Here is a 12,848-nt window from a genome sequence, read left to right on the forward strand (position 1 = left end):
TTTATATTTCTTGAGCTTTATGCACTTGTTTCGTATTTTCATCGATGTAATGAGTGCTTCAGGAGTATGTGGGATCATTGCCCAAAATCTATGTGTGTCCATATACTGTGGTCTGGGATGACCCTGCTTGAGCAGGGAGGTTTGACTGGATGTCCCTCTGTGGTGCCTTCCAACCTAATCCATTCTATGATATCGCCAACTTCATTCTTTTTCCTGGTCTTCCAAGCCCTGGCACCGGTCTTGCGGATGGTGCTGGGAAGGGAATGGGTGAGTTTCACAAGCGAGCTGCTGTAGCAGTGTCTAAATTCAATTAGTGATGAGGAAACTCTACGGGGCTGCCCAGCGGCAGGATGCCGCCCGTCAGACCCCGTGACCCGGCCGGGATGTCCCCGGTGGCCCCGCGGGTCCCGAACCGACACCGGGTCCCGAACCGACACCGGGTCCCGAACCGACACCGGGTCCCGGAGCGCCCCTCCGGTCCCTCAGAGGCCGGGCCGGGGCAGGAGAGGGCGCCCCCTGTCGGCCACCCGCGCCCACGTGCGTTCCCCCCGCGCGGCGCAGCCGGCGCGCAGCCAATGGGGAAGCGGGGGGCGTGTCCCGGCGGCCGCCGCCACCAATGGGCGCGCGGAGCCGCGGCGGGGGGCGTGGCCGGGCGCGCGCCGCGGCGATCCCCGGTGCCGAGCGCGGGCAGGGCGCACTCGGGCCGTGCTCCCGTCGCCGCTCTGCGCGCTCGCCCCGCCGCCGCACTACCATGTTTGACGGCTGCCTCCTGCCCCTCGTCGTGCCCTGCCTGCTGCTCTGCGGACTGGACGCCGGCACAGGTAGCGCTCCCTGCCGCCCCGGCTCCCCTTCCCCGGCGGCGCTGACAGGGTCCGGCTCTGGGCAGCAGCGTGCGGGCGCGGAGCGCAGGGCACGCACCGCATCCCCTGTGTGGCCGCGGTCCCAGCCCGCGGGGCGAATTGCTCCAGGCTTTTGTATTTTCTTTTCCTGTCCTCCCGCTGCTGCTGTAGCGTTCCATGTGGAAAGCTGCTGACTGTCCTTGGCTGCTGCTGCGGCTCGCTCTGCTTTTCCCCTTCTCCCTGCAGATTTTATTGGGGTTGGTGAAATGCGATGCTTGTGTCTGAGCTATATATACTTTTTTTAATGATACAAGTAGCTTTAGTGTTTGCTCTATTCCTCTCTTCCCTGCACGTTTCTGTCTCTAATATATGTGTATATAGAGAGAAATAAATCGCCGTGCTCCGCTGGCTCCATTGTCCGCGCAGCCCATTCACAGTTTGCAGCGCGGGGCTGTCTGCGCTGAAACCCGAGCGCAGGGCTGTCCCGGGGAGCGGGGGGTGCCGCAGCCCTCGGCCGCCCCGTCGGGCCGCGGCTCCGGGGTGCGAGCGCCTGAGCCTCTCTCCTTCTCGCCTGCAGCTGGCGGAGCGGAGCTGGAAGTGGTGATCCCGGAGCGAGTGCCGCTGGAGAAGATCCACCTGCTGCCGCCCGGAGGGGATCGCGGCGGCCCCCGGCGCCGGCGGGCAGCGGCGGAGCAGGAGGAGGAGGAGGAGGCTGTGCTGCTCCGCCTGCCCGCCGCCGGCGCCGAGCTGTACCTGCACCTCCGCCGCGACCTGCGCTTCCTGGCCCGGGGCTTCGCGGTGGAGCGGCGGCGCGGGGAGGCGCGGCGGCCCCCGCGGGAGCGGCTCTGCTTCTACTCGGGACACGCGCTGAACCGCAGCGACTCCTTCGCCTCCCTCAGCACCTGCGCCGGGCTGGTACTGCCACCCCACCCCGCTCCCCTCCTCAGGGCTGGCACCGCCATCCCGCCCCGCTCCCCTCCTCAGGGCTGGCACCGCCATCCCGCCCCGCTCCCCTCCTCAGGGCTGGCACCGCCATCCCGCCCCGCTCCCCTCCTCAGGGCTGGCACCGCCATCCCGCCCCGCTCCCCTCCTCAGGGCTGGCACCGCCATCCCGCCCCGCTCCCCTCCTCAGGGCTGGCACCGCCATCCCGCCCCGCTCCCCTCCTCAGGGCTGGCACCGCCATCCCGCCCCTCTCCCCTTCATGGGTTGCTACTGACAGCCCGATGAGGCGGGATGCCTGTGCTTCACCTGCCCTCAGCGAGGTGACCCTCGCTGTCCCCTCACCTCTCGGGCCCTGCCGAGCACTGCCGCTGGCCCATGGTGGGTGTTCTGCCCACCTTGGCTCTCCACTGTGGAGCTGCCTCAGCCATGCCTGAGGGGCCTCAGGCCCAGCGGTTCCGTTGTGGGTGGGCCGCAAAGCCCGAGGGTGCTGTAGAGGAGTCTCGGTGAAAGGAACACCTTGTGTCACTGTCCCCCAGCCACGGGGCAGGGGATGACTTGGTGCCATCCTGGTTTGATCCTGTGGCAGCTGTGCAGCTGGCTCTTCCCAGGCTCCTGCCATCGGTGTTCACTGAGAGCTGTGGTCTGGGAACCTGCTCCCACTACAAGTGTCAAGGTTTCTCTGTCCGAGGCTGTAGTTTCAGATGGCTCTGCAGGGCCTGGCTCTCCTCTGAGCATCCTGGTGGGAGCAGGTGATCCTGTGTGGGACAGAAAGTTTCTCAGTGGTGAAGGGTGAGGTGCTTAAGACATTGAGTAGTTTGCAATTATTGCTGATAACTTGAAAGTACTTCAGGAAGTCAGTGGGGCATTAGGCAGTGACTCCCAGCAGTGGTCCTGGGAAATGTGCTTGTCAGAACAGACCTGATAATGGATATTTATCCTTAAACCGTAGTGAGAAGCAGTTCACGCTCTGCCCTCGGGGCTCCAGCCTTCGTTCTGGAGCCATCTGAGGGCGCTGTGCCTCAGGATTAAAAAGACCCAACAGAGATGCTGAGGTCTGAGTGGCACTGGAAGTTGAGCTGAGTTCCACCGAGGGAGGCTTAAAACTAATATCTCTAGTCCAAGCCTTAAATCACTAACAGTGCTACGCTTTTGTCACCAGGTGTGTTTTGTTAATCTTGCTGGGCTTCCAAAGCTGGAAAGCACAAACAAGCAGAGGAGGAACCTTTAAAAAAAGAGGAATGTAGTTGTAGGTACAGTAGTAACTGCCTGAGATCAAGGAATGGAGGAGGGGGTAAAAAATCTTGGCAAAATTCCCAGTAGAAAAGCTGAAAAAGAGACAAGACTAGTTAGTTTTTGCTCACTACTCAGCAAAAGTGAACAGCAATATTGCAGTACCTGTTTGTATCACGGCAGTTCTAAGCAGTGGCTAAATTGACATAACTGAGCTGGATCAGCCTGGGATCAGTGTCAAAGCTGCTGGTTTGTGCCATCTCTTGGAGACCAAAGCCCTGTGTGTTAGTGACAGTGTTGGTAAACTCTGCTTGCCTTTGCCTGTGCACCTGGTCCTGCAAGTGCAGAGAGTGGTGTGGGCAGATATGTTGAGAGAGAGATGTTTCTGCATGTTGGGATACTCCTTTCCTATTAGAGGAATCTATTCATCCTCCTCATTCAAATAATCATCCTGATTCAGATAATCACCAGGAATGGGAGAGGGCTAAAAGCAGGTGCATGGTTCATTTCAGTGAGTTGGGTTTATAACACCCTTGTGAGCTCAAAACTAGAGAACAGAAAACTCCAGTGTCTTGAGGATGAGCCTGAACTTAAGATGGATGAAAATAAACTTAAGATGAACCTCATTAATTATTGAAATGGTTTCACTGAAATAATCCATACCACCATATAGACAAACCTTCTTATTCTAGCTAAGTGGACCACAGTTTCTTAAGTCTGTCTTTAAACATGAAATATCTCACATTTTAGGCTGTTTTCACAGTGTTCACAGAGCCTTTTGCAGTGGCCACACTAAACCAGCATACCCATAAGTGAAAGTTGTGCAGTTTTGTGGCAAGACATTTTCTGGGACCAGAGGAATCAAAAGTTTGGCCCAAATTTTCTAGAAAATCTTTAACCTGCCATGAGTTAAACTGAGAGCAGGTGAATTTTTTTTTTGCCTTCTAGTCTGGCAATCTAAAATACTAAGACCATCACTTCTTAAAAGTTCAATTTTTTTTTTTTATTTTTCCATTGCTTCCTTGAGCCCTGTTTGCTGCAGAAGGAATAAGGCTTTGCCTTCAGCAGCAGCTTCACAGGTGGGACATGGGCCAGAACTGCTGGGCTAGAGGAAAGACCTTGGTAGTGGAAACCTTGCAGCCTGTTTGTCCTGGCATTTGTCTTCTGAGCAGTTCTAGTGCTGCAGTGGGGGGTTTCCTGAAAATTCCTGCAGGGGAATGCTCATTGGACTCTAGCTGGGTGATCAGGATATCTCCTTCAGAAAAGCTGGTTGCTAAGAGGTAAGAGTGGGCAGTAATGCTGTGTCCTGATCTATAGCTGGCTCAGGCCTTGCTGTAATCATACTCTCAGCTGTGCCATAAATCATACCAAAAGTGATATAAAATGATCAGGGCAAGTAGAGTTCTAGTAAAAACAAAATCCCTGACACAGTGGCATGAAAACTGAGCTGCAGCCAGACTGAGCAATTACTTCCTGGTGATGATATCGGATTCCCAGTGTGGCATCTGAAGGTTGGGCTCTGGTTTCTAAGCTCTGCTCACAGATGCTGCTGTTAACCAGTGTGTGGCTGCTGTAGTTTCCTGCTTTGGGAAGGGTGGCAGTGCTCTCGGAGCTGTGTGAGGTCAGAGGGAGGTAAGGACTGCTGTACCCTAAGGTCTCATCATTTAGGTAAAGCTAAAGTACCTCATGTGAGGAAGCTCCAGCCCTCCCGTTCCTTGTGACAAGCTGGGAATTCAGCACAGTGGAGGCAGTGTTCCTGGAAAGTGCTGCTGCCTTCCCCTTGGCAGTGCTGTCCTCTGGGGAGTGCAGCTGTGCCAGCCCTGGGATTCTGGCCACAGCTCAGGGCTGCACAGGCTTTCCCTGGTGCTGGGCACTCACAGGCAGTTCTGCAGCCCCTGGGACCATCACTAGAAGACAACAGCCAGTACAGGAACTTTATTTTTTGGAAAGTTCCAGGTCTGTAAAGCCACAGTTGAGTTACTGTCACATGCTGAAGTGCTGGACTGCAGCATCAGCCCCTTACAGCAGGTATAGACTTCTCACGTTTCTTGTACCTACATTTTGGAAACATTTACAGTTTTAAGAGGGTCATGAGTCCATGTTAAAATAAACATTATACTTAGAAATGAAAGGAAACTGTTGAAAACTGTTCAGGAACCAAAAGGTGAAAATCACTGGGATGCATTTAGAGGCAGAGGTTTGATTCTAAATCATTTCTCTTCCATTTTAAAATCCAGAGTCATTGATCTTGGCTTCAGGGTTGCTCTTTGTCTTGTCTCTAAATAAAGTGGTTTGTCCTTCTCAGTTGAAGTACGAGAGGAGTTTGTGCCTCCCTCCTGTTCAGGCTAGTTCATATAACATTTAACATTTTAGCACCCCAGTTTTTTCTCCTTTGAACTTTTTGCATGGAAATGGATGATGCACATTACAAGGGCTCATGGAGTGAGAATGGTGACTTTTCTCTTTGTGGGGCAGAATAGACTAATTGAAACTACACCTTAAGAGATGCACTCTGGATGTTGGAAAAACTTAAATATTTTGTAGTCTCATACAATCTACTCAGACAACAAAAGGGCTTATTTTCTTCCAAGCTTTGTGTACATTTCCCTTTGTTAAACTTCCTGCATCTTCCAGCTTGTTAAAATATTTCTGGATGGTAGGTCTTCATTCTGGTATGTTCTGTTCACTTGGGACCATCATAAACTTTGTGAGGGTGTAAGATGTAGACAAGGACAGATGATAAGAGCATCTATCAGGACTTCTTCCTCTGAGGTCCCACTGATTTCACAGGTGGGTGTGCCTTGCAGGATGTCCTGGTGTGGGTTTGGATCCTGTCTGGAAGGGCAGTGAGGGCAAAGAGAACTGAGTAGCTTGGACTGCAGCCTCCAGGGAATGAGCAGTAACTTCAAGCACTCCTGGTAAAACAGTAAATGCTCTGTCCATGGGAAAAGAGGAGCAAGGATACAGAAGAGGCCACAGTCTGGAAGGTTTAGGCCAGTCTGGTTGTCCAGGGCTGAGTGAGTGATAAAGATGGGCACTTCCCTGATGGTTCATCTTGTGTTATAGGTACCTTAGGTTGGTGAATTGCCCCTCTGGAGGAGTTTGCCCTCCTTCATTCACTGCAGAGGGAGGTGCTGCCTGGTTCAGAGCTGATGCTGCAGCTCGGTGAGCTCCATCCCTGGCCAGTGAAGTGTTTTCTGTGTGCACAAGGGCGGTGCTGCCCTTCAGGTGACTCAGGAGCCTCTGCTGCTGTGGGAAGCAGGGCAGAGCAGGCGTGTGGGGATTATAAGATGATACAATTTCCCCTGAGGAAACCTTCAGCTCCGCTGAACTCTCCTGTCTGGGAGAGGAGCTGTCTGGCATTCATCCATAGCTGGGCCATGAGCTGAAAAGTTAAACCTCTTAAAATTACTCTGCTGGATTTCCTTGTGCTGGGATTTTCTTTCCTCTTCCACAGTGGACAAGAGGGAGAACATGTTGGGGTTTCCTTGTTTAGCAGTGTTGGAGGCCAGGACAGATATTCCTGGGTATGGTCTGCTCTCAGAGTTGAGTGTAAACCTGAAATTACTCTGGAAGAAAACTTAATTTAAAGCTCTTCTTTTCAATTTGCTTGAGTTGCACTTTTAAATAATAACCAACCAAAGCTGAAACATGGTTAATGAGGGTGGGACTAAAACCCACATGAAGTTTATTAAACTGTATTTGTGGGTTGTTTTGTTCTTCACTTTAAACATTAACTTCCTTTTAACTTTGAGGAAATGGTTAAACAACGATTTACAGCGTAACAGTTGAGAAATTGAGAAGGGGATGGAATTTGTCAGATGTTTAAATCTGTTCTCTTTTCAGCGTGTTCGTATGTATGTAACTAATGAACACTTAGGAGCAAGAGAAAAATCTGTTAAAGATTCAGCATTTCACAGATCTCCTTCAAAGATGTTGTGAAAATAAAAAGGGCTGGAAAAACAGTGTAACTGTTGGAGAGTGTTAACATGTGGGAAGGTCAAGAACCATGTGCAGAGAACACGGAGGATTTGGATCCCTCTTCTGAGCAGGTCCTGGAGCTGCTGTAGCTCCACCAGCACTACCAGGGCACAGGGACAGAGCCAAGCCAAGGAAGCAGGATGGGGTCATACAAAGGCTGTGTTACCACTGGCATTTCAGTGACACAGCGTGAGGACCTTCCTCCTTTCCCTGCTGTCATTTAGCCCAAAAAAGCTCCACTGGAAAATGATTTGTAGCAAAAGAGTGAACTACTGGTGGTAAAAGAGTAGAACAACGTGAGCAGGTTGCTTGAGTGACCACTGTGTGTGTGAAACCCTGGATAAGAGCATAGGAATGTTTTGGTGGTGAGCAATGTTGAGCTGACTTCTAAAATAAGGATATGAAATATCCTTAATGTGAAAGATCTTGCCACTGTTAAGCACAGTGGTGAGTGCGGCTGTAGTGGGAAGTGTGGATTATTGTTTGTTTTAATCAACTTGTCAGTTTGCCTGCCTTTGGAGGCTGAAATCATTCCAGCCTTTCTTGTTAGCAGAGCTGCAGGATTCTGTCAGCTGCATGGTCTGGCCATACTAACTGTAAAATTAGTGCAGATGATGGTGAACCCCTGCACTCCTCTGAAATTTTTTGGGTTCCTGTGTCTCAGATTCTCCAGGATGGTGGGGTTGGGCAGCATCTGCTTTTCCCAAAATTCAGCTATCCCAGGATCTGGCACAGCAGCAGGTCCTGGACTCCCACAGGGAGAGAAGGATGGGAGGGAGAATCCCAGCTTTTGATATGCATCTCCCCAAGCAAATGGGAAATGGCAAATCCAAAGCATTTCACTTAATTGGAATGATTTCCAGAGATGTGGGAAAAGTAGCTCCGAGGGTTACATGGTCTTCTGTTTTACTTCCTTATCTTCAAAATCCAAAGCTTTCTGCAGTCCCTCAACTCGTACAGAAAAGAGAAGAAAAGCACAGAGCCTTTGTCCAGGGCTGATGTCTGATCTCTCATGCTGGGATTAGCAAAGGGCAGGATCTGGAGGATTTGAGGGGTGCAAATGAGAAATTAATTTCTTATGGAAAAAGCAAAATAATGACCAGACAGTTCAAATTACAGGGTCCAAAAGATCTTCTCTGGGCCAACAGGTCTGGGGACTTTTCAGAACCCAACTGTCAAGTGTGGGGAAATTTTTAACTCCCCAAGGATACTTTACAGGCCTGATCCTGCAAACCCTGATTGAAACTCTATTTGCCTTGTCAGATTGAGCTTGAGATGTTTCCCAACGTATTCCAGGGTGAAGACTCATGGCTCTTTCTCTCCATAGGTTTCACAATTCCACAGCAAATGTGAAACATAAGTCTTTTCCAGTGGTTTAAATTATTTTTACTCTTGATGCCAGAAAATTGGGATAATGTCGGGTGGTGATGAAACTGACTTCTTCTTACATATTTTTGGCACCAGCTGAAATGGTTGGCAGTCTGTCAGGAGCTCTGGTATGGCTTTTAGTACCATGGCACCAGATTTACAACCCTTCTTCTAAATAATTAAAACCTATATTAAAAAAGGGGGCTGGGGCTACCTCCCAGCAGGAGGATTGGAACAAGGAGGGGAAGTAGTGAAGAGCATCGTAAAGGAGGCTGGAAGAACAAGTCACCAGAGCTTTTACTGTCTCTGAAGCAATTCTTACAAAGCCCAGCTTGTGATTTAAGTGAAAAGGCAGCACTTTGGACACTCCAGGGCAGAGTGGGTCTTGTATACTGGTAAGCATTTTGTAGGTCCTAGGAATAATGTTGGGTTTTCTCTGTAGGTAGGAAGTGCCAAGGCATTTTATCCTTAAGCAATTCCCCTGCTCCAAGAGCATGACCTCTTTTGGAAGGCCCCCAAAGAGGTGTCTCTTGTTTCCTCAGAGACTGATTGTCTCTGCTGTGCTTTGCAGCCATGATCAGTGGAGACACCAAATTTTACAGCTTTATTTTTGTCCAAGTGCTCTTTGGAAATCAGTGACCCTTTCTGAGACACCCTGGTTTCCCCTGAATGCTGTTCAGTTTGTGTGGCTGTCAAGGGAGGAGAGCTCTCATTTCTGCTAGCAGAAATTCCTCTTGCTGGAAATACTGGGCCAAAGGGATTTCCTGGGTGTACGTGAGGACCGAATTTGGCAGGGAGGTGTGGAAATGTACAATATATAGTGTGTATGTAATGTATATTATAAATCATATTAGTACAGTCAGCTGTTGAACATACAGCATTTGGATGTACGTGCAGAGCATTTCTTTGGAGAGCTGCCTGGCTGGCACAGAACGTGGGGAGGGGGGGATCAGAAAAGTCTGGCCCCTCTTTTATGTATAGGGTAGGTGTTGGAGCTCACTGGAAGCACCTTTACCTCTCAGGTGCACAATCCTGGCAGACCAGATGAGCCCTTCTGTTGTTAACAGAAGTTAAATTGGACCTCAAGACTTCTCTCAAGGGGGAAATACATGGCAGAGCTGTGTTTTGAGACTTTTAATTGCAATATAAATAATCACTGGATTAGTACAATGAAAAGTAAGAGCCCCTCATTGTAAATACTCACTTTGTGCAAAGTGTTACAACCTCGGTGTTGATTACTAAACCTGAAGGCTTTGTTAAGTTTTAAGGTGATAACTTTGCTTTCACTCTCTTCTTTTCATGCCAGAAAAGGAGTGGAAAAAGTATAAAAGAACCTTAAAAGCTCTGGGTTGTGAGCAGAGGAGGGCTCTCCTGGGGCAGAAGCTGGCTTCCAAAGGTGTTCTTGCCAGCCCTGGTGTAAGGTCTGGACTTGGTGCAAGGAAGGCAGGGATTTGAGTGCTCTGACCTGGGCTCTGTGGAGTTATTTAGGCAGGGTCTTTGCCTTCCTAGTGTCACTTATTCCAGAGATGGTGGAAAATCCTGAAACTGGGACAGTGCAACAGTCCATTCCTCACTTCACCTCAGAAATCCAACCCATGGAATTGCAGGGAGAGCAGAGCTGACTATGTGGTCCTCAATGTAGTCAGGAAGAGGTATTTGGTCCCAAAAAACTTGGCATGAGTTTTCTCAGTGTTCCTTGTGAGGTTGGTACACACAGAGGCCGCCTGTGTGCAGGCAGTGTCACCTCTGTGCTCTGAGATAGTAAATGTCATTCAATAGCAAGGCAATCCTGGCAGCTGGAGAGGTGATTTTAAAGGGATTTCTGTTAACAGGATTTATTTGTCCTCATGTGAGCTGAGCATCTTGTAAAACACACATATTTGTGGGGCTGTGTCTGGAGGGAGCGGAAGAAGGGAAAGCAAAAGTGCTGACAGGAATCCCCACCTTTCCTTTGTGCAAGTACAGTGCATTGTTTCTAAATAGTGCTCAGTGATACAAAAAATAAATAAGAGAAGCAAATGAAGTTTTTAGTCTGTATCACCCAGGCTGAACACAACCATGACATCATTTCCTCACACTGGAAATGATTGCAGTGAAATGACCTGGGTTTCAGATTGGGCTGGATAGACAAGGCTCAGGTACCAAACTGATGGAGTTTTTTTGTTCTGTTTTGTGGACAGGTTGGCTACATCCAGCTTGGATCAGAGCAGCTGCTGATCCAACCTGTGAATGCATCTGAGACCTCATTCAGTGGGAAGGAGCATTTCATCAGGCGGAGACGATCCACAAAACCCGGCCATCCCACCAAGCCACAGGGCCCTGAGGAGCACTGCAAAGTTGTAGCAGGTGAGCTTGGAGTGGCTTCAGAGAGCAGCCATGGGAATTCTGTTTGTATTTTGTAATTCTGCTGGTTGGGCAGCCATAGCTGGGGAAGGATGGCAAGTGTGAGTGAATCCTGTTGCTTCTTCAGGCAGGAGTCACATCACAGATATGAAGTTGTCAGGGCACGTGCTGTAACACTGGACTTGTAAGGTCATTAATTCTGCTCTAATTTTGCAGTGTGACCACTGCTCAGGGAGGGATTCACTGGACTTTAAGCAAAGGACAGAATGCAGTGTTGATGTGGGCTCTTCCATCTTGCCTTTCCACTGGAGTTGTCCTAAGCAAGCAGAGATAGAATAGTGATCCTCCCATTTTGGAGTGTGGAAAACATCACTTCAGCTATTTTGATATAACTTAATTAATTATAACTTATAATTTGAAGTTTCATCTGTGGAATACAACTCCAGGGATCCAGCTCATAATAGGATAAAGGGATATCTGGAGGTGGAAGATATGCACAGTTTGTCTTTCAAAACAATCTGCTTTCTTTTTCAGCTTCTCATGCCGTCATTCTTAGTTCTGTCTAGCAGAGCACACGATCCATATCAGGGTCAACTGAGCAGACTTTGCATTATTTTATGGTTTTTAATTGCTTTTGTAAGGGCTTGTGTGCATTTGGAGCTATGAAATGTAGTTCAGCAAGATGATTTTTTTTTAACTAGGAGCTTGATTTTTCTATCTGGTGTTTGACTCATCAAACTTAAGTGCTATCTGATAAAATAGTTATTATATCATATATTATAATTTGCTATCATTTTTCAGGAGAAAATGGCCAATTCTGTTCATTAATCATGTCCTGTCTTCTCCCACTTTAAAAGCCAAACAGTCAAATTGCCAGCTGGTATAAACTATTTTTTGGCTTCTTTAGAGCAATTTAATTTTATCCTTTCTCAAATTCTCTCTGGGTGTGTTGCAGAGCAGGTATTTTTTATGAACTTTGTGAACATTTTTCATTAGTTTGCAGTTTCCCTGTATTTTCTGTTCCTTTCATTTTTCTCCTGCCTTCTCCTGGATGGGAGGTTTTCTGGGTGCAGGAGTGAGAATCACTGGTGTGGGAAGAGCTGAGTGCTCAGGGACAAGGGCTGCTGTTGGACATGGAAGGATGTGGCAGCAACAGGAGGCACAAAAAGCTTCTTTGTGGGAATAGCTCCTGAAGGAGCTCACTGGAACAGGCAGCCAGGAAGCTGAAGTTTGCCTGTAAGGCTTTGTATTTCAGTTTTTGTGTTTAATCTGTGCCTGCTTCTAAGCTGCATCCTCCCTGGTAGTGCTGCTGGTAAATCCTGCAGCCAGGACCTTTATTTTCTCCTGCGTGGAGCTGAGCTCTTAATAGTTCAGCAAGTTTATCATTCTCAGGGGTTCAAACTAAGCCAATCTTCTTTCTGATTCTCTGAGGATGAAATCTTGGATCTGGTTACAGTTACAGATCCCTTATGACTCTTTTCAGAGAAAACATCAGAATTCAGCACTGCTCTGATTTCCCAGCCAAGTTCCATAGGTGCTGCAGCCCTGTGGTAACAGAAAATGCATTTCAGAATTCTTACACTGTAAAATGAAACAGCCATTAGCTAAAATCTGAATTGAATCAGAATCAGTCTAGGAAATCAGCCTCACCCTTTGGCCACTGAACCCTTTGGCCTTTTTTCTATGGGCAAGGATGCTCCCTGTCCTTGGCAGACCTGGAATTCCCTCCCTGAGAGGAGGAACTAAAGGAAGGAAATTGGGGAGACACTGGGCAATAATTACACAGGATCACAAAGGGAAATTGGAGCTGAGTGAGCATGAAGATACTAAAAGAAGATACTGAAAAAAGAGTATTTCCATTGGCACCTCATCCTTCCTGAAGGCTTCTGGGGACCCACTGCTACAGCTGGGAACAGAATTCCCATCCCCTGGGTGCTGATTCCTTCTGCTGTGCTAAGAAGGGAGCCAAGCCCCTGCAGTGCTGCTTGGCAGTAGCCCTGTCCTGAAATAATGCAGTTGGTTGTGGGCTTTCCCACTTAAAGACAGACCCCTGGATATTTGTCATTGTTGAGGGACACAAATGTAACTCATGGTTGTTAATAGGCTCAGCACCTTAACGACCTAATTGCCTCCTGTCTGCTTTG

The 12,848-nt window shown here is 48.9% G+C and overlaps 1 protein-coding gene and 1 long non-coding RNA gene across 3 annotated transcripts in view; one reads left to right on the plus strand and one right to left on the minus strand.

Annotated features, from left to right (window-relative positions):
* The first annotated feature begins 662 nt into the window (after window positions 1–662).
* The window catches only part of ADAMTS17 (ADAM metallopeptidase with thrombospondin type 1 motif 17), a 156,674-nt gene continuing 144,488 nt past the window's right edge, over window positions 663–12,848 (plus strand). Inside the window, exons 1-3 of one of the 2 annotated variants that reach the window (XM_086849571.1) lie at window positions 663–821; window positions 1,417–1,754; window positions 10,542–10,707. In XM_086849571.1, the coding sequence (XP_086705697.1) occupies window positions 752–821; window positions 1,417–1,754; window positions 10,542–10,707 (574 nt within the window). In that variant the 5' untranslated portion in view covers window positions 663–751. The remainder of the gene's footprint in view (window positions 822–1,416; window positions 1,755–10,541; window positions 10,708–12,848) is intronic. The other variant, XM_086849570.1, reaches the window with a different exon arrangement.
* LOC111934003 (uncharacterized) lies at window positions 11,196–12,684 on the minus strand. The gene is made up of 3 exons (XR_002866950.2): window positions 12,571–12,684; window positions 12,355–12,446; window positions 11,196–12,249 (listed from the first exon to the last, which is right to left on the minus strand). It is a non-coding gene; the product is annotated as an uncharacterized LOC111934003 (long non-coding RNA).

Source organism: Cyanistes caeruleus, chromosome 13 (genome assembly GCF_971803275.1).
Source record: "Cyanistes caeruleus chromosome 13, bCyaCae1.hap1.1, whole genome shotgun sequence".
Lineage (NCBI taxonomy): Eukaryota > Metazoa > Chordata > Aves > Passeriformes > Paridae > Cyanistes > Cyanistes caeruleus.